This window comes from Pyrgilauda ruficollis, unplaced genomic scaffold (assembly GCF_017590135.1).
Source record: "Pyrgilauda ruficollis isolate IOZ18807 unplaced genomic scaffold, ASM1759013v1 scaffold51, whole genome shotgun sequence".
NCBI lineage: Eukaryota > Metazoa > Chordata > Aves > Passeriformes > Passeridae > Pyrgilauda > Pyrgilauda ruficollis.
The window spans coordinates 1,744,641-1,764,583 of record NW_024526711.1 but is presented as its reverse complement, the minus strand read 5'-3'; the positions used below and the strand labels follow the sequence as shown (position 1 = coordinate 1,764,583).

Sequence of the window (19,943 nt, the reverse complement as noted above, 5' to 3'; positions counted from 1 at the left end):
AATTGTGAGGAAGCTTTTAAATTCTCACTTGAGGTAGACATTCTTTCCTGACTCTTGGTGCAGGCTTTGCTATACAGTTGTCTTCCCCTAGTAAAATCTCTAGAGAAGTTTGACATATAAAAAATGTGGCTTTTGTCTTGCACAGAAAGTTCTGTTGGTGGCAGGATCCCTGGATAGCTGCTTCCCTTAGTGCTCCCAGCTCAGGGCTTTCACATCTGGTCTCCTTACATGGGGGGCTTGGGTGAGCTGAGCTGATGGGTGCCACAGGGCTCTGCCAGAAGAGGTGGCAGGGCTGTGAAGGCTGGCAGGGCTGTGCAGGCCCTTAGCTGAATAATCACAGTGCAAAGCAAAAGCAGTGTACGTTTCATGTTCTTGGCTTTTTTATGGTATTTTTTTTGGTTTATATTTTTGGCTTTTTTTACTGGAATGATAAAATCAGAATAGTTTCATGGGGGTTTTAGAATAGCGCTTGGTATTCCTCATTTGAAATAGAAGCATCCCAGATGCTGCAAAATTTAAAGAACCAAACCCATGCATTTTGGGTAGAGGGACCTTCTTAGATTGCCAAGGTAGCTTACCTGAAAAAAAGAAATTATAAAAAGGAAGCAGTCCAAGCTGCATGCCTGCACCTCCTGCTTCTTGCTTTGCCACATCTCCAATTAAACCTGATTGAAGTCATAAATAAGTAGCTGTTGTAACTAGAACAGATTTTGATTTCAATGTTCTTTTCTTCCTTCCAAGTAAAATAGAGTGTAACTTTGACTTTGGATGATAAATCTAAGGTACTGTAAGCTGTAATACCTCTTAACTGTGGGCAGTTGTTCTGTGATGGCAAGAGATGTTGCCTATTCTTTCAAGTACTACCAAATACAATAAAAGAGGCAGAGAATTATGAACTAATGAAATAATCTTGCATGTGTGACCTGCAGTTTAGTTCAGAAATAATGCTACAAAATCTTTTCATTATGGAGAATATGACCTCCAAAAACCAAGATGCCCCCACTTGCTTTATGCCATTTTGTCAAGGTTGCCTTTACTTTAGGTTCTGCAATAAGGCTTTGCTAATTTTTCTATTAAAACTTGAATTTATTAATATTTAAAACATGAAAATAGCCATACTGGGTGGTACAGTATGGATCCAAACAGCTTGATATCTTCCTGTGAAAGCAATTACTAGCAGAAGCTGAGGAAAAGAGGATAAACAAGAGAAGTACAGAGTGATCCCTCTGCTGAAATGTCTTCTCAGAAACTGGCAACATTTACTGTATGGCCTTCCTGTGCTGGATGTTTTATCCCTGTGTGGATTTTTCCTTCATAAATGAGCCTAGTGGCTTTTTAAACATGTTTATGCATTTTAACATATTTTGGCAATTAGTGTCACACTTTAATTATGAGTCCCATGAAAAAAGAAATTCGGGATTTTCTGCTGTTTGATGATTTGGTTTCCTTACAGCACAATAAGAAATGTTCACCTTCAGTTGTCTTTTGCATTTCCTTTCAGACTTCTCTTTTTCACCCAAGTCTATTTTTTTGTTTCCTTGATAAAAAAAAAAAAAAATTTATCATCTTTTTTATTTTCTATACCCCCCTCATGATTCTACCCCATTCTTGTTTGAAGTATGTGGAGAAAAACCACACTCTGCTCAAAGTGATGTTACATTCTGGATTTATACATTGGCACAATTATGTTTTCTGTGACACCACTTATTTTCTCAGTAATCCCACATGTTGATTCATCTTTTTTTTCCCCTACCACTGATCTGATGTTCTCAAGGAGTGTTTTTCAAACACCACAGGAAGAGGGTGTTCTCTTTGGAAATGCTTGGGTTTGTGTTTTTGCAGTTTTCAGTGCTGTTACAGGAGTATGTCTGAAGGAACAGCATGGCATCTGTACAGTTGATCTTGCTACCTCTCCCACTTTGAGCACTGCCCAAATATTGCATTCTATCAAAAACAGAGTCACAAAAGAGAAGTACTCCACTCCTGAACCTTTAATTTTCAGTGATGCAGTGCAGTAACAGCAACTTGCTGTTGATTTCTTCAGCTTTCATCTTTCCTGCAGAGCCCTCTTAAGCTGTTAACATCAGGGACCTCATGCTCTAAGTGCCTGCTTACATTCAGATGCACATCAAAGGGCTGTGTATCCTTTTGAAATAACCTGGTTGCTGTTCTGGAGGGCAGTAGCTTGATTTTACATTCTCTTAGCTCCCCCTAGAGGGTTTTTCTCTGCTGTATTTCTCAAAATCAGGTTTAAATGTAAACAAATACTTTTTCTTCCCTTGTTATACTAAAGAGGCTATTGCTCTTGTCAGCATTTTAACTCCAAATGGAAAAACTTAGAACAGCTACCAACATTCTAGTTAGACTGCACAAGAGAATACTGAGTTCCTTTGAATCTGGAGTTACTTTAGTTCAAACTTCTGCTGGAGGGGATGCATCCACACACCTGTTCTGATACAGTCCCAGATGTTTACAAGCACATGTAGAGGGTCCTATTACACAATGTGAAAGGAGCTGTGGGAAGTTTTGTTTGTGCTTTGTTTCAAGAATCTTCCTAGAATATTCCCTCAAATGTGCACTTCTTGCTTTCTCTTTGGGCTTTTTTATCAGTTGTAAGTCTCAGTGTTTCCTGGACTTTCTCCTGCTGTTTTCAGAACCTCTTGGTGTGTCATACATGGCTCCACCAGATGTTATCCAGAGCAGAGTTTTTCTTTTATCCACATCTGGATCCCCCTGAAAGGCTACTTCAAGTCCCCAAAAGACAAACAAATTGTGGCTAATGATAGCAAAAATACCAGCTGCCAGTAATTTCTTTCAGAACATTTTCCACTTAAGGGTTTCACTTCTGTTCCCTGCACAGGTTAATGTGACAGCTGTCAGAATGACGGGTGCTTCTTTATATTTTAGAAGTCTTTGACCCAGCTGCAATTGTTGGCTGGAATTTATATCTCACAATTAACTATTTGCTAGAATATGTGTGTCCTGGACTTACTCAAGCCTTAAGTAATTTTTATTGTGTGAGTGAGAAAAAGGCGTAACTCCCGACATTTTAATTCTTGTGTAGCTTCTCCTAATGACAAAGGTGGTTCTAAAAAATGCTGTCTAGGTGGAATAAGCAGTATCTGTGGAATTTGCCAAAGCAGAAACATTTCTTTGCTAAAGACAATATCACTGTCTAATAAAGCTACAGCTGCATCTGCATGTCAAGTTACGCGTTTGTGTTATTTCAGGTTATAGCGCAGCAGGTTACAGAAGAGAATTTACAGGAAGGTCGCCTCTACCCTCCATTAGTCACTATTCAGGACGTGTCACTGAAAATTGCTGTAAGGGTAAGTCATTTCAGCCTTTTGTGCCTTTTTGTCTTCCCACCAGCTCTACGTGGTTTGATTTTATCACCTAACACACCTTCACACAAGGTTTACATGAATCGATATTGGACATGCAGCAGTTTCAAAATTAAATTTTAAATTCATAAATGTAAAGGCAATCCAAATACAAGGAGAGCTGTGGATCTGCAGCGAGTGTGTATGTCTGGAGAGCTCAGATTCTGCTGTGCACCACAGTCATGCCAGATGCACAGCTGAAGGGCTTTTGCCCCTTCATGGTTATCAGTTTCAACTTTTTGTTTGTCCTCTGTGACCTTTTCTCCTAAAATTATTGTTTTCTCTCTTTGTCACCTTACTTTGAGTAATTCTACTTCATATGCTTTTGAAAGAATAACAAGGAGCCTTCATACTTGAAACAGTTTCCATATCTTCACTCATTCTGTATATTTAAGAAAAGAAAAAATCCCTCACAAAGTTCATGTCTTCTTAGGCAAGTAGTAACTGTTCTGTAGATGTGAAAATGTTACTTAAATTCCTCAGGCAAAATCAAACTGGCTCTGCATTTGGCAGAAACACTGTGATATAAATTCCTCCTCATTTGTGCATGTTTTAGAAAATACAAAAGAAGGAAAATGTTACCAAGTGATTCCTTCTGCCTGTTCTCTGTTGAAACTTTATTCCTGAAAATACTTATTCTGGCTCATACAACCCAACCCAAGAGGCCTCTGTCTTTTCCAGGAGAGGAACACTATCAAAATATTTTGGAATACCAGCATTGGTTATGAATTCAGACCTTGTTCAACCACAATAATTATGTGCACAGACCTGAAGATATCATTATATAAACACCCAAAGTGCTTCTCAATCAAATTGAGTTGGGATTCAGATTAATCTTACAAAAGATGTCTTAATAAGGTGACTTGGAGTCTCAGCTTCTCACCAAACTAGAACATTTATGTTTTAAAGAGAGCTAAGGAAAGCAGGAAGGAGAACGTCTCCCTTTTATAAAAAAGGAGGAGCATTAGAGTGTTTGCCAAATAGTTTCAAGCAGATCTTTTCACAGTACTGCATAAAACATGTCTGCCAGACTTCCTTTGTTTCACAGATGAATGTCCAGTCTGAAGATTGTTTCTCAAGTAGGTGATCTTCAGATGTGAGAGGCTACTTTGATGTCTTGAGAGAACTCCAACCCCTTCTAAAACTTAATTTCTATGTAGCTGTATTTGTGCTGCATAATTGATTCACTTAGGTATGGTCTGGGTGAGAAAAGAGCCAGCAAATATTTGTATTTCCCCCAGCCATTCTGTGCACTGCATAGGACTGTTTTTCTCCCATGAGTTCACTTTTTTTGAAGCATATTATCAAGCTATGGCAAATACTGAACTTCTCTAACATGCGAGGAGCATGGAAGCTTTGAACAAATCACACTTTTCTTACAGTGCTTTGTGAAGATGGTAAACCAGGATAAAGTGATGAGGGAAAATCAGAAATTGTATGTCAGCGCTTAGGGCTTGTGGAATATTTTATCCACCACTGCACAGAGAAAGCTAAGTGCAGAGAGGAGCACTGTATTTGTAACAGTCTGAACATAAAATCCTGTTCAAAAGTTTCCCAAGTCAGACCCACGTACACAAACAGCATCCTGTTGTACTCTAATTCATGGGGTACTTACCTGGAGCCAGTGTGAACACAGCTGACTGCCAGCACCAGAGAGGGAGAAGTCTCATCTTGATTTTGAACCAAGTCTTACTTTTAAGTCCTGTAAAGTGTACTCAGATAGTTTATCAGCACTAATTAGGATTTTAATGCATCTTTTCAGGTCGCAGAAGAAGCCTACAGGAATAACACTGCCTCCACCTATCCTCAGCCCAAGGACCTCGAAGCCTTCATCCGCTCTCAGGTGTACAGTACTGATTACAACAGCTTCGTGGCTGACTCCTACACCTGGCCTGAAGAGGCCATGAAAGTGAAACTGTAAATATTTAATGAAGAATGAACAAATCACCTGCAGTTAAAAAGCATTAAAATATTAAGGTTGTTTCTGCCTAGAGAGCCTAAGAATAGCTAATTTTTTAAGATGCAGAAAACTTTTTCTAATTCACAGTAGTTGGTTAGAAACTCAGATCAAGACATCGTCAATTATACATCAGAAAATAAAAATTAATCTGAGAGATATATTTGTGTTTGGTTATTTTGATTGTTATTTTAATTGAGATATCCTACACTACAGTTTCACAGATTTTTTTTTAAAAAAGTGGTTATATCTTGAGTCAAGAGTTTGTTTTGTTACAAACATCAATGGGAACTTAAAAAGATAAATGGGCACTTAAAAATACATTTGATATTTTTTGCATTAGTCACAGTGTAATTTGCATAATTTGTAAACCTGTTATTAAAAAAAAAAAAACAAAAAACAAACCCAAGCTTTAAACAACCATGAGGTTAGAATGTTTTATTCCAGAGAAAATGCTTGTTGATCACTCTTGTGTGGAGTTATGAAATGAAAATTTTCTAGAAGAACCAAATCTGCAGAACTTTTTGTTCACATCTAATCAGAACATTTTAACACTACTAACAATAACATTTAACAATACTAACATTTAACATTAGCTAAGGTAATGTCTTGTATAAGATCAAGGATTTAATTCCCCCACCAAGATGACCACTGTTCTGATCCATTGCAAATGTTTGGCCTAATTTCTTGAACTCCATGTTCTTGACAAAAAGGGAGTATCAAAATGCCAGGAATAGACTTTGAGGAATTGTTAGTTGGTAACAATTACCACTCCAAGAAAAATGCAATATATTTTCTGGATGGTTCTGGAAACAAAGGTTACTTAAACATTTTTTTCTAACATCTGTTTCTCTCTAATCTTTACTAGAGAGATTATCTCTAGAAAACCAAATACTAATTTCATTTGTCTGGCCCCTCAGCTCTGTCACAGCTGCAGATTAGAGGTCCCAAATTCAGAAAGAGAGGCACTTTCTCCCTCACTGCCTAATGGGAAGATGTCAACATTTTTGCTTCACTGTGTTTTTGGCAGAAGTTATGATCACACAACAGCACACTTCCCACAACCTACCACAGTGAAGGAAAATACATTAATCATATTCTGAGCAAGCAGAAACACTCTGCATTTCAATGCCATCCTCTGCATTTCAATGTATTGCTATTGTGAGAAGGGTATTAAAACACTTCCTTGTACTTAATTTGAAATAAAATAATATCTGTTATTTATGTTCTCATCAGCTAAGTGTGCTGAAACACAGTCTTTAAACAGGTGCTGCTGAGTGCCTGGGTGTTGGAGTGGTGCAGCTCAGCAGTGAGTCTGCTTTTATTGCTTGGTACCCCTTTTCACATGGAGGCACTCAGGCACAGAGTGGGAGGTGGTGGGCTGGTGTTCCTTCAAGGGGACTTTCCAGTAGTGTTCTTTAACTGTATATTATATTGAAACATATTATATTGATACACATTATATTATACATATTGTATTTAAATATGATCATGCATTACAAACTGGAACACTCACCATCCATATCCACACTCAGCACGCTTCCCTGCAGGAAAACACTGCCTAATGAACCATTAACAGCATTGCCTCCTACAAGCTGCGGGAAAATTCTCTCCGTACTAATTTGACATAGAAAGGACTCTTCAAGTTATTTGTATTTTTATGTAATATTAAAAAAAAAATATATATATATATATGGTTTTTTTCCTATTTTCTGTATTATACATGTATTTCCTTATGTAATGTAGGAGAGAAAACTCAACTTTGTCTCAGCTGACCCATTTTCATTTCCAAGGTGTTTGGCCTAACAGTGTAAACATAAAATGCCATGAATTGAACAGATGAAAAATTGTTATTAACATAGCCAGACAGACACTTTGGCTCATGACATCCTTAACTGAAGAGACATGGATTTGATGGATGAACCACTCGGTAGGTCAGGATGGTTGGTTGCAAAGAGTTGCAGTCAATGGCTCAATGTCCAAGTGGAGACCAGTGGCAGTGACATTCCTCAGGGCTTGGTATTAACATTGCTGTCAGTGACACAGACAGTGGGACCAACTGCACCCCCAGCAGGTTTGCTGATGGCACCAAGCTACAAGGAGCAGTCAACACACTGGAGGGAAGGGATGGATGTTATCCGGGACCTGGACAGGCTTGAGAGGGGGGTCTGTGCAAGCCTCGTGGTGTTGAAGGCTGAGTGCAAGGTCGGGGCAATCCCAAGCACAAACACAGACTGGGTGGAGAGCAGCTCTGAGGAGCTGGACTTGGCACTGGTAGACAAGAAGCTCAACATGAGCCAGAGATGTGCACTTGAAACCAAGAAAGCCAACTGTATCCTAGGCTGCATCAAAAGCAGCATGACCAGCAAGCTGAGAGACGTGATTCTCACCTTCTACTCCACTTTTGTGAGACCCCAAACAGACCATTGCATCCAGCTCTGGGACATGAACGTAAAAGGAACACACAGACCTGCTGCAGCAAGTCCAGAGGAGGGCCACAAACAATGATCAGAGGGCTGGAGTATCTCTCCTAGAAAACTGGCTGAGAGATTGGGATTGTTCAGCCTGGAGAAGAGCAGGCTTTGGCAAGACCTTATAGCACCTTCTAGTACCTGAAGGGACTCTACAAGAAAGCTGGACTTTTTTACAAGTGCATGTAGTGACAAGACAGGGAATGTTTTAAACTGAAAGAGAGTAGGTTCAGATGCGATGGGTAGAAATTCACACAGCACAGTACAGATGAGAAGACAGAAGTGTATAATTCCTAACACTGTGGAAAGTTTATCACCTTGCAAGTGCTTTGAGGCATGGCTCACAGAGACAAACACCAGGTTTAGAGTCTTAGAAAATCAGTGAACACGTCTGAAAAACACATGGCAGTTCAAAAGCTGAGATTAACTACTTTAACCATTCATCTCAGATGTTAAAAGTTTCCTTTTTCACAGTAGCTGTAAGGCAAAATATTTCAGTCTTAGCAACACCTCTTGCTCTCCAGAATTAGAACTCTTCATAAACAGTTTCTCTCAATTGTCTGAAAGTTTGCCTTCAACACCAAATAAAATCTGAAAAATGTGTCCACTTTGATGCTGTTTCAGGAATTCTAGAAACTGGCCAAGATCCATGTGATAGTCATTCCTCAGGCCATAATCACCATGTGCCTGAAACTGCAGGTCTTCAAAGCTGTGAAAGAGACGAAGATTATCAATGCTTCCCTCTGCTTCTATATTCTCCACATGCTTGCATGAAATATGCTTCCAGTTGGGATATCTAATAACACGCCAGAACTCCTCACAGTTTTCTTGGAGTCCCTCCACACAGATGACACCAGGTTTCCCAGTTAGGCAGAAGCCAGTCAGATTTAACTTCTTAGCACAGTCAAAAATCTTTTTCCTCAGTTCCTGCCTGTATATGTGATGGCTGTAGATCCACATGCGATGCAGCATTTCCTTAACCCTGACTTCTTCAGAAGCACACTCAGACGAGGCCTGACAGTTTTCCAAGAAGGGCAGGGTGTTGTCCTTCACCCACTGCACAGCCTCACATACACACAGATCTCCTGGATCCAGAGAGCTGATGTGAGACATGAGACGAGTGTTGAGCTGCAACTGTTGCTGTCTGTGCAGAGCATCTGATCTGGCAAAAAGCTGAGGAGCCACCTGAGGGTACATATGAGGAAGGAGAACCTGCAATTCCACCTTGACCTTAAAAACAGAAGACACACACACACAGAAAATTAATTTTGCAGCTACTGAAGACACACTAGATTCTTCTCCCCTGTCAGAGGCAGATTATGAGGAGATGTAATCAAGATTGCAGCATCCTACTGACTGGAACTATTTCCACTTCCCTTTTGTCCCAAAACCCATTCTTTTGTGTGTTCCTCTTGTGTTGCATCATGCTGTCACTTTCACAACACTTCCCATGTTATCCAGGCAGCTTTTGTGCTGTTCACAGAACTAATGCTATGGCTTGGGAGAAGGTACACAGTTAGCCTCCAGGGATATTTCTAGCTCAGTGTTGGTACAGCAATGACCTGCTGGTGTCAAGGGCTTTTGAGAATCTCATCCCTTACCAAATGCACATGAACTCAGCTCAGCTGCTGGAAAAAAAGGCCAAGAGTTACATGGAATGGTGTTTGTGATTGTACCTACTGCATATAGAGACCCGTGGCAGGAGTGTTGGAAATAACTTGCCCTTTAAGGTTGCTCCCAACCCAAACCATTCCATGATTATGTGTGTCATCATAATTTTAAACAAGTATTCACCGTAAAAGAGGAATCAGGATTATAGGGGATGTAAAGATTTATGTACATTTCAAGTCAGGGAGACCTCAAAATTATTTTATCTGATCTCTTATCAACACTGGGCTGCTGGATTTCTCTTGATTATTCCTACAGTGCCTTCAAACAGAGCACCACAGTTCTTTGGGAGCTGAACCCTGCCTCTAGTCCAAGAGCAGGAAAGGATTAATGTGTCCTCAGCGCCTCAAGCTCCTGTAGACTATTGGGGGTACTCACTACAGTGCACAATCATATGATAGTCCTGTAGAGAAAAGTGAATCATTAAATGACTAATTATCTTTCCAAGTCCCTTGACGATCTGCAATGGAAAAAACCCCACTACTCCTACACAAGCACTCCCTACATGGCTCATAAAACTTCTCTCTTGTGGGTTGGTGAAAGGGTGCATTTTAGAAAGATACCTAAGCTTGTACCTAAAGTTTAAAAAAATCATGAGGCCATGCCACTGCCCAGTAAATTGTTCTAATGTTTGATTACCTTCATTCCATGGAAAATGGCTTTTAGGCTGAGTTTGTCTGTTCTCAATTTCTAGCCACTGCATTAGTATGCACTCAGACCTGTGTTCTCTGTGCAAGTATTTACACTAATTACTTCAATCCTTTTCTTCAATCACTTAAACTGTTGTAAATCCTTATACTGAGAGTTTGGTTCTCTGCTCATAGGCTGGTTTTGTTTTTGTGTCCTTGTGACTCCTCGTAATTGCAGTCTGCCACTTGGGGCTATTTTTACCTTATTATATTTCTAACACAGATGTTAGCAGCAGCCGAGATTTTCTGTTACTCTAGACTTCTCCAAGAGCAAAAAAACCCCCTTTTTTCCGGGCAGCCTTTTCAACCGTGTGCAGGAGTAAAGACAACACCACCCAGGACCATTTCTCCTGGGCAGCTCTCACCTTCGCCTCCCCCACATCGAGAGCGATGCGATATTCCAGCTGCGGGGGCAGGGCTCCGTCAGCATTCCCCAGGTAGCGCTGGATGCTGGGCACGGCGTCCGCATCCAGACTGAATTCTCCTCTTTTGGGGAACATCGAAAGGAGCATTTCCACTTCCAGCAGCTGGAGCTCCAGGCATTCTTTCACCGTCACAGCCATTGCAGGCCTGGAACGAGAGGAGAGGAGTCAAACCCGCGCTTCAGCGCACGGGGAGGTTCAGCCCCCCGGGAAGCCCCACGATTCTTTAAGGGCAGCATTTGGCGAAACGCGGCGCTCACAGCCGGGCTCAGGGACGGAGAGGAGCACGGAACGGAGAGCCGCGCTGATGTGCGTGGGCAGAGGTACATTATTTATGTTATTTGTGTTATTTATCAGCACATACCGCCGGTGTTGGCTGGGTGTCCTGGTTCGCCCCCAGCCGCCCCAAGCCCCACAGAGCCGCCTTCCCCACCCGCGGCATCGGGGAGAATCGGAAGGGAAAAAGGCAGAAAATTGACTGCGTGAAATGAAGACAGCTCCACAGGGAGAGCAAAAGCCGCGCACAGCCCAGCCCAGCCCATCCCATCCCAGCGGGACACGGCCCGAGCGCTCCCACCGCCGCCATTCCCGGACACTCCCCGGGCCGCTCCCGGCTGGGCGGGGCTGCGCCTGCGCGGCCGCGGCTCCGCGCGGGGGCGCGGCCCGAGTGCCACGCGGCCGGCGCTGCCCCGCCCACCCACCAGCCATTGGTCGGTCCCGCGGCGAGTGGGCGGGGCCGCGCCGGCTCCGTGAGGGGCGCACGGCGGCTCCGGCGGGATCGCGCCCCACCCTTCCCATCCCATCCCATCCCAGGGCACCGAATCCCACCCGGCCTATTCCACCCATCCCACCCCATCCACACAGCCCGGCCCGGCCCAGCCCGTGCGTCCGCGCGCCAGCCCCGGGGGTGCCAGGGAAGCAGCCGTGCAGGGGGCGCGTGTGCGGCCGGCCCCGCCCGCCCGGCCTGGGGCCCGTGTGCCGGTGCGAGCCGAGCCGCGCCCGCGGCAGCGTCCCGGGAACAGCGCTGGGAGCTGCCCTGCGAGCGCCGGGGAGGCGGGACACGCCGCTCTTGGGCTCGGAAATCAGTGTATGGAGCCGCGGCCGGGCGCTCTGCGCGGCTGATGTCGCGGTGAGAAACGGGCAGCAACGCTGAGGGAACTTGTTCGGATCCCAGGATCCAGCCGGCTGGGAATCGTGGCTCTCCTCGCCTCGTGCCTGCGGGATCGGCGTGTGTCTGATCACGCTGTTTATCCCGTGCTCTCCAGGAGTGTAGAGAGCCCTTCCCCGGTGCTGGGGCCCGCTGCAGGAAGGCGGGACCGCTCACCGCGGCTGCCTGCTCGCACTTCCATCCGTGCCGCTTCCTTCCCTCCAGATGGATTCCGAAGCCCTTAGGAAGTACGCGGCGCTGCACCCCAAGCCCGCCGGGCTGACCCTGCACTACGGCACCGCCGGGTTCCGCACCGAGGCCGGGCAGCTGGACCACGTCGTGTTCCGCATGGGCCTCCTGGCCGTGCTCCGCTCCAAAGCCGTGACAGCGACCATTGGCATCATGGTCACCGCGTCTCACAACCCTGAAGTAAGGACTGCCCTCTCCTCAAACAGGCCACCACTTCGGTGGAATGATGTGTTTTGGTAGAAGGGTGCAGAGATGTGATCAGTTTGTTGGAATCCAAGCTCACCGTAGCACTGAGATGACCCTGAAGACATTTGGACCTGCTTAAAGCACTCAGCCTGCCCCCGTGAATAGGATCTCTGGTCTATCTGAAGTTACTTTTCCCCTGTAAACAGAAGTTATTTTCCCCTGTGCACAGAATTCTCCTGTGGAAATAGTGTAACACAGGAAACATTTCATGTTGCAATGTAACTTTCTAATGTTGGGAAGCTAGGAGTAACACTGAGAAGAGAAGAGCCTTTGAGTAAAATCTGTATGTTTTAAAAATAAACCTGCAAATGCAGCGATTACAAATCAGGCATTTAGACTTTTGCTGCTGTGGAGCATTGAAGGATATTTGAATCTCCTCTTAGGTAATTTTAATGTCGAATTAATTTCACACCAAAATTATAAGGGAGAAAGAGTTGGTTACTCAGTATGCTTGTTGTAGTGCTTCTCTGGGGCTTGTTGGAGGTTTAAATAAACAGCTAAACTATTGCATCCCAGAAGTTCTCCACTTTTAAAGAAGCAATGTGACTGAACCATGTGTTGTCTGTCTTCAAAGAGTTTTTATTAGTTCCCCACTTTTAGACTTACTATTTTTTTGTTCTTTTGTTTTTCCACTAAGGAAGACAATGGTGTAAAGCTGGTTGATCCTCTTGGAGAAATGCTGCACCCTTCCTGGGAAGAGTATGCCACACAACTAGCAAATGCAGAGGAGCAAGAATTACAGAAGGTGATAACTGAGATCTGCCAAAAAGCAGCAGTGAACCTGCACAAAGATGCCTCCGTTTTTATTGGTAGAGACACCAGGTAATGACAAAAGGCTGTGGATATATCCTGCTCTTATGGAAGTACCAGTGCTGTCTTTAGGGGAATTGTGTGGGTACTGGGTGGTGTCCACCGCTGTCCTGCACTTTACAATCCCTGGGGGTGTTTGCTTTCAAACTTTATTGGGAATTGAGCAGAGAAAGGTTTGGATTTCTTCACAATGAGTCTAAATCTTGTGGCAGGAAGCTTGTAAAGTCTTCCACATGTGCTTCCTTCCCATAGAGTCCATAGATAAATGCCTTTGCCAGGGTTATCAGATGTTCTTGTTGTTTTCCAGGCCAAGCAGTAAGAAGCTGTCCCAGTCAGTTATAGATGGTATCCAGGTTCTAGGTGGTCAGTACCATGGTAGGTTCCACTTCTGCAATTCTAATCTCATTTCAAGTATTTTTATGTAAATGCGACTCCTTTATGTAGCCCTAAGGCAACAGCCCAGGCACATTTCCATCCTTGCTTGTAACGCTTTTATTTCAGGGTGGTTGCATGGCTCTGAGGCAGGGTAGGGGAGGGTTATGTTTTCATAAGACAACTTGAAAAATTCCATCGGTGTTTCATGTACTGCACTCGTCTGCTCACTGTACAACTTTTAAGCAGCAATTAATTTGCAATTCTATTCTGAATGTTGCTCCTTGTATTTCACACTAGATTATGGTCTGGTGACGACACCACAGCTCCACTACATGGTCTGCTGTCAAAACACCCAAGGGCAGTATGGGAAAGCAACACTGGAAGGTTATTATGAAAAACTCTCCAAAGCTTTTATGGAACTGGTAAAACAGGTGAATAGTAGGTGTTGTCTTCTTCATGCAAATGTACAAAATTAATCTCTTCTGTTTGTTGGCCTGTTTGGCCCTGAAGTTTCTAAATCAGCATGCTCTAGGTGTGGTTTCTCTAGGGTAACTTTGCCCCTTCTTCCCTTGCACTTCCCAGCAGTCTCACTGCTCTGGAGAGTTTCAGAGGCACCTGAAGATTGACTGTGCCAATGGCATAGGAGCCCTAAAACTATCAGAAATGAAGCCCTACTTTCCACAAGAGGTGCTAATTCACATATATAATGATGGAACCAAGGAGAAACTCAATCACTTATGTGGTGCAGATTTTGTGAAAGTTCACCAGAAACCACCTGGAGGTAAGTAGTCAGTAATTTCATGTTGCTTTACCTCCTCTGCAGGGTCTGGCAAGGGTCCACATCCTTGGGTAAGTGGAGCTCCCTGTTTCTTACTAAGTGACTGCATGAATGGTTCTCCTTGTGCAGTGGCAAGAGGGAACAGCCTGGCCAGGTTTGGCACATCTCTGTGTTAGTCTGGACTGCTTGGAGGAGCACAGCATCTCTCTGACTGGCTGAAATGTGGTGAATGTTAAGCTGGCAGAGTCCAAAGATCAGTCAGGACTGGTTTAGTGTTATTTATTTTATTCCCCTTTGTATTATGAAGAAACACTTTTCCGGGTTCCTGCAGAAGGGCTGGGTTAATTAACAGCTCAGTGCCAGCAGGCTGACTCGTTGACATAAACCAGTGAGGAAAAGATTTCAGTCAGTTTTCTGAGACTTGTATAAAAGAAAAGCCCTGAACTGGGAGAGCAGGCTGGTTTGGGTATGAGATTATGTGAAGCTAAACTGAGTTCTCCATTGGACAGCTGCCCTCTCGCTGCAGCTGCTGGCAAAATCTGAACACCAAGATACCGTGCTGCTTCCCCTTCCCATGCTGGTTGTGTACTGGAGAAATGCAGTGCTGGGAGCAGCACAGTGGCAGGGCCTGCTGGGGATGGATGCTTGTGCCTCCTGTCTGGGTCCTGGCTTTAACTGTGCCTGAGTGCACTCATTTGTATGCAGACCTGTGCTCTGAAAAGAAATTGTGTTTTCCTCATCACTCACTGAAATAAATTACCTGATTTTGTTTCTTTTCCTGTCTTTAACTTGCATTTATAACTCTGTGCACTAGGGCTGGACATGAAGCCCAATGAGAGATGCTGCTCATTTGATGGGGATGCAGATAGAATTGTTTATTATTATAAGGACACAGCTGGCCATTTTCACCTGATCGATGGAGATAAAATAGCAACTTTAATTAGTATCTTCCTAAAAGAACTTCTTGCCAAGGTAACTGTAACATATGAAATGAATGCTGGCATTTTAATTTGTAAAGTATAAAGTAGTCTAAGGAAGCTGTGTTGCTTGGTATGTGGTCTCTCTACATCTGCCTAAAGTGAACCAGCTTTAAAAAGAGATCAGTCCTCTACCTCATTGCTGTGGCCAAAAAAGGGTTTGGAAAGTCTAAGCTTGAAGAGCTGCTTCAGCCAGACCCAGGAAAAATCAATATGGGGTGTACAAATATTTGACAGAATTCATGTTGTTTTAAAGCTACAGAAGTTCTCAGTGAGCTGCTGCCTCCCTCTAGTACCCAGGAGTTTTAATTGTACATTTAAAAGTTCTGATTATCTTTCCATTTATCCATTTTGTTTGGCTGTGTGCCTGTTGGACAGTAAAACTTGGTTTATTGGTTTGCTCAGGTGAAACAGGACTTCAACATGGCAGTGGTACAAACAGCATATGCCAATGGGAATTCCACACGCTACCTCCAGGAAACACTGAAGGTATTCTCCATGGTTTTTCTAGGTAGTTTACATTTTTTTTTATTTTAAAAGTAAATGCTACTGTAATATGATTGCTAGGAAAATTAAAATCAAGCAAAAATAAATTACTCTTTCAAACCTCCAGTAGTGACTAAATTCTTGGTGGCAAAGGAGGTGCAAGAGAGCAGAGCTGAAAAAGTTCTAGTCAGTTTTTATTAACTTAAAAATGTTTAATTGAATCCCTTGGTACTTAAACAAACGGAGGACTTTATAGCTTTGCAACCAAGTGAGTCAGTAAAGCCTCCTTGATACTTTGACACTGATTTATTTTCTGCAGCAAGCTAAATGTTCAGGAATTGAGAGAAGGTATTAATTATTTCTGTTTGTATGTCAATCTAGTGTGTTCCCTGAAGCTATAAACTAAATTGGATTTTTCTAGGTTTGGAGTTTATTTATTTAATTGGCCTTTATTCCTCACAGGAATCAATGTAATATTTTTTAATTGGGTCTGCAGAAATTGTGGAGCACTTTAACTCTGGGGCCTCAGTGGCCTCAGAAACTGAGGGCTAGTTTGAAACACGGTTTAGTTTGTAACAGTCCTTCCAGTCCAGCCTGCTGAGGAAAGTCTGTGACCTTGTTGTCATTCTCTGCACACCCTTGGGCTGCAGGTACCTGTGCACTGTGTCAAAACAGGAGTGAAACACTTGCACCACAAGGCCCAGGAGTTTGATGTGGGTGTTTATTTTGAGGCAAACGGACATGGCACAGTAAGTATGAGCAGGTAATCCATGTGATCAGCCACTATCAACAAAATTTTAGTTAAATTACCTGGAGAAGGAGGTCTTTTCACTCTCTGCTTAGTTTTATAAACAAAACTTTTTCTCCTTGTTTGAAAGTAGACTTGTTTACTCCTGTCTTTATCACAGCATTGCCACCAGCTTCTCTGTGCTTTATGGGGGAATGGGAATTCATGGCAGCAAACATTAATGATGGTTATTTGGGCTTAGATGGTACAAGTTTTGTCCTCACTACTGCATATATCCTGGTTTCATCTTGACAAGCTCTTATCTTTTTCTTCTAGGTACTGTTTAGTAAAGCTGCTGAAAGTAAAATACGACAGCTGGTAAAAGAGGAGAAAGATAATGAAAAAAGAGAAGCAGCAAAGATGCTTGAAAACATGATTGACCTGATTAATCAGGTAAAAACTGAGAGTGCTGAAGCACGGTGTTGTCAGGGTTAGCCAGTTTCTCAGCTCCTGTCAGGCTGCTGCTGGGGCCTGCTGGAAGTTTCCTGATGCAATCCTGCCTCCCTGTCCTCTCTGCTGCAGTGTTTCTCCCTCCCTGTTGCAGACTGTTGGCGATGCTGTCTCGGACATGCTGGTTATTGAAGCGATCCTGGCTCTCAAGGGCCTGACTGTGCAGCAGTGGGATGCCCTCTACGCCGACCTTCCCAATCGGCTGCTCAAGGTCCAGGTGAGTTACCAGCCACGCTGGCTCAGGCCACAGCAGCCTCTGGGGACCCTGCTCACAGCATCTTGTGCCTGCACACGTTTTGATAAGCTTTATTTTAAAGCTGAAATTGACCATGAAAGGGCAGAAACAGGCCAAAGAAGCTAGGGAAAAGCCTGGAGGAGGGACAAGAATTTCACTTGAACTAAAATAGAAATATGATTTTAAAAAAGATTAAATAATAACCAATTATGTTAAAACCCAACCAAAACTCTTCAAATTTTAACTTAAGAAGAAATTCCAACTTTCAAATTAGAAAAATCTTGTTTTTTCTAAGGCCTCTGCCTGCCGGACAGCTGGATTTTTCTTGCTGTGCCACTTTGTATAACTTGAGTGTTCGAGCTCTTGCTTCTGTGTCCTTTCCAACATTCAGACAGAGCTTAAGCAGAAGGTGCCATGTGGCAGCATTCTGTCAGACACAGTACAGAAGCTCTGGGCTCTGTCTGAACTGGAGGAAACAATTTAAGTTTCTGATCTACTGGGAGAAGCTGTAGCTTCACTTCAAGCTGACCAGGAAGGCATGTTCAGGACTGACCTTTTTTTTAAACTGATGCCTCTCAAGACTTGGTTAACAGATGCTGCAGGGATGCTGGGGACCCCAAGTGTTTGAGTAGCCCTTTATTAGCTCCCAAACTGAACTCCTCTCCAGGCAGCACAACATAGCCAACCCCGAATTTCTGTCTTACCTGTTTCTGATGCCGCAGGTCGCAGACAGGCGCGTTATTGACACAACAGATGCAGAAAGGAGAGCACTGACACCCCCAGGGCTGCAGGAGAAAATTGATGCCCTTGTAAAGAAGTACAAACTGTCCCGGGCGTTTGTCCGTCCGTCAGGAACAGAGGATGTTGTCAGAATCTATGCTGAAGCAGACACACAGGTCAGAGCTTGACTCATTTATGGGCTTGTTCACATTAAACAATCTTCTGCCTAGCAGGGGGTGATGAAGGAAGTCTATTTCCATACTTGTCATTTAATCACACTTAACAAATGCTACATTTGGAAAAAAGACTGTCATCACAAAAAGTCACTTTGGATTTTCTTTTATTTAGAAAAGTAATGTTTAATGTTCTCAATGTTTATCTTCAAAAGGAAAATATAAATGTTTATAAAGGCAGATTTAACACCAGATGATTTTGAAAAGACAACCAGCCTTCTGAGAGCTCAGGGTTAAGAAGAAAGTTACCAAAGCAATCCTTAACTACATAATTTCATAAGCGGCAAAATAGAAAAAAAATTCTGGCTGCTAAGTTAGTCCAGATCTGAACTTAAAGATGACAGCAAAAGCAGTGGTCTTGCTCTCCCCACTTCACATGCTCCTACCTGCTTCTCCCTCCCAGCACGATGGCAGTGGCTGGTGCAGCAATATAGGGAGCACAACATTACCATAATATCATTGCCATAATGTCATGTATTTGCTCTGCCTTAACTACATAATTTCATAAGCGGCAAAATAGAAAAAAAATTCTGGCTGCTAAGTTAGTCCAGATCTGAACTTAAAGATGACAGCAAAAGCAGTGGTCTTGCTCTCCCCACTTCACATGCTCCTACCTGCTTCTCCCTCCCAGCACGATGGCAGTGGCTGGGGCAGCAATATAGGGAGCACAACATTACCATAATATCATTGCCATAATGTATTTGCTCTACTCTTCTGATGCTGACAGCAGCATAACTAACTTTTCCACCATTCCACAGGAGAATGCAGACGCACTCGCCCATGAAGTGAGCCTGGCTGTTTTCCACCTTGCTGGTGGAAAAGGAGCACCACCCCAGCCTATATAATGAATGGCAGTTAAAGCACACAACTTCCCTTATCTTTTAATATCACTTTTTTTTTTACCACGTGCTGCTGTGCACAGAGCCAACCCTTCCTGGGAGCAGCAAGGATTGATCACAACTGAGTGGAATATCACTCTCCTTATTTTTAGCCTCCTTTAGCAACTTACCTCTGAATGAGATGCTCTTACTGTTGAATGTTCCCCTCCCCGAGTTTGTCTAACTTCTTGACAAGCCATGGCCATGTCCAGAAGGAATTCTGCCCCTCCCTGCCCCAGCTTAGTTCATTGTCACATTGTGCCTGAAATCCAACACCCACACCCTCAGAGCACTGGCCATGGCTGCATGACTGGAGCTCTGCTGTGACTGTGCTCACAGTGTGCTGCAGGATCATCATCCCCACCTTCCCCCCAGTAGCCCAATCATCTGTGGGCAAACAGTGTCAGACAGAGGCTGGCACTAGTCTTCAGATTCAGTTCACCTCATTTTGAGGGGGAAACAATATAATGAAAAAGAATATTTGCAAATAATAATCTATTATTGCAATATTATCTTCATTAGATACTTTATGACATGATTTAGAAAGTGATTTGCAGTAATAGTATTTATAATCACACTTGAGAGGGAAGGGACAGAGACAAGTTTGTCTTCTGTGGCCTTAACTGCTCCCCAGCACCATGAAGGGGCTGGGCCAACAGGATGCAATGTTTTAAACACACCAGTATCCTCCTTGGCATACTTTGGTTCAGGGTGTCTACCTCTGACAAACAGTTCATTGTAGTCCTGTATTAACTCCTGCCATAATAGCATTTTACAGGTTATTAAATAAGCACAAGTTCCAATAGATCTTAAAAAAAGACAAAAATAAACTGGAAACAAATTGAAAAAATGTGCACCTTGTATTTTTTTTTCATTTTTTTAAAGACAGAACTCAAGACAACAAAACATTTACTGTAAATAGTAGGCACCATAATCAATATGAGCCACCAATATTTAAACTTGATTCAGGCCACATCCAGCA

At 43.2% G+C, this 19,943-nt stretch overlaps 3 protein-coding genes across 4 annotated transcripts in view; 2 read left to right on the top strand and 1 right to left on the bottom strand.

The window, feature by feature from the left end:
- Positions 1-5,501, top strand: part of ME1 (malic enzyme 1) — a 155,018-nt gene extending 149,517 nt beyond the window's left edge. The window contains exons 13-14 of the mRNA XM_041480404.1: positions 3,231-3,329; positions 5,146-5,501. Coding sequence (XP_041336338.1) covers positions 3,231-3,329; positions 5,146-5,304 — 258 coding nt within the window. The 3' untranslated portion in view covers positions 5,305-5,501. The remainder of the gene's footprint in view (positions 1-3,230; positions 3,330-5,145) is intronic.
- A 2,862-nt stretch (positions 5,502-8,363) lies between these two features.
- Positions 8,364-11,938, bottom strand: RWDD2A (RWD domain containing 2A). The gene is made up of 3 exons (XM_041480407.1): positions 11,915-11,938; positions 10,534-10,738; positions 8,364-9,041 (listed from the first exon to the last, which is right to left on the bottom strand). The coding sequence occupies exons 2-3, from the start codon at positions 10,729-10,731 to the stop codon at positions 8,364-8,366; spliced, it is 876 nt and encodes a 291-aa protein (XP_041336341.1). The 5' UTR covers positions 10,732-10,738; positions 11,915-11,938.
- On the top strand, positions 11,635-19,811 carry PGM3 (phosphoglucomutase 3). Of its 2 annotated transcripts, XM_041480405.1 has the most exons (13): positions 11,635-11,719; positions 11,963-12,166; positions 12,870-13,054; positions 13,350-13,417; positions 13,715-13,848; positions 14,000-14,198; positions 15,010-15,167; positions 15,578-15,661; positions 16,309-16,407; positions 16,722-16,838; positions 16,990-17,112; positions 17,853-18,026; positions 18,842-19,811. In XM_041480405.1, exons 2-13 carry the CDS (start codon positions 11,963-11,965, stop codon positions 18,926-18,928), a joined length of 1,632 nt encoding a protein of 543 aa, XP_041336339.1. In that variant the 5' UTR covers positions 11,635-11,719; the 3' UTR covers positions 18,929-19,811. The 2 variants fall into 2 exon arrangements, with proteins under 2 accessions (XP_041336339.1, XP_041336340.1); XM_041480406.1 differs by lacking the exon at positions 11,635-11,719 and having other exon boundaries at positions 11,910-12,166; positions 14,003-14,198.
- Positions 19,812-19,943: the final 132 nt, after the last annotated feature.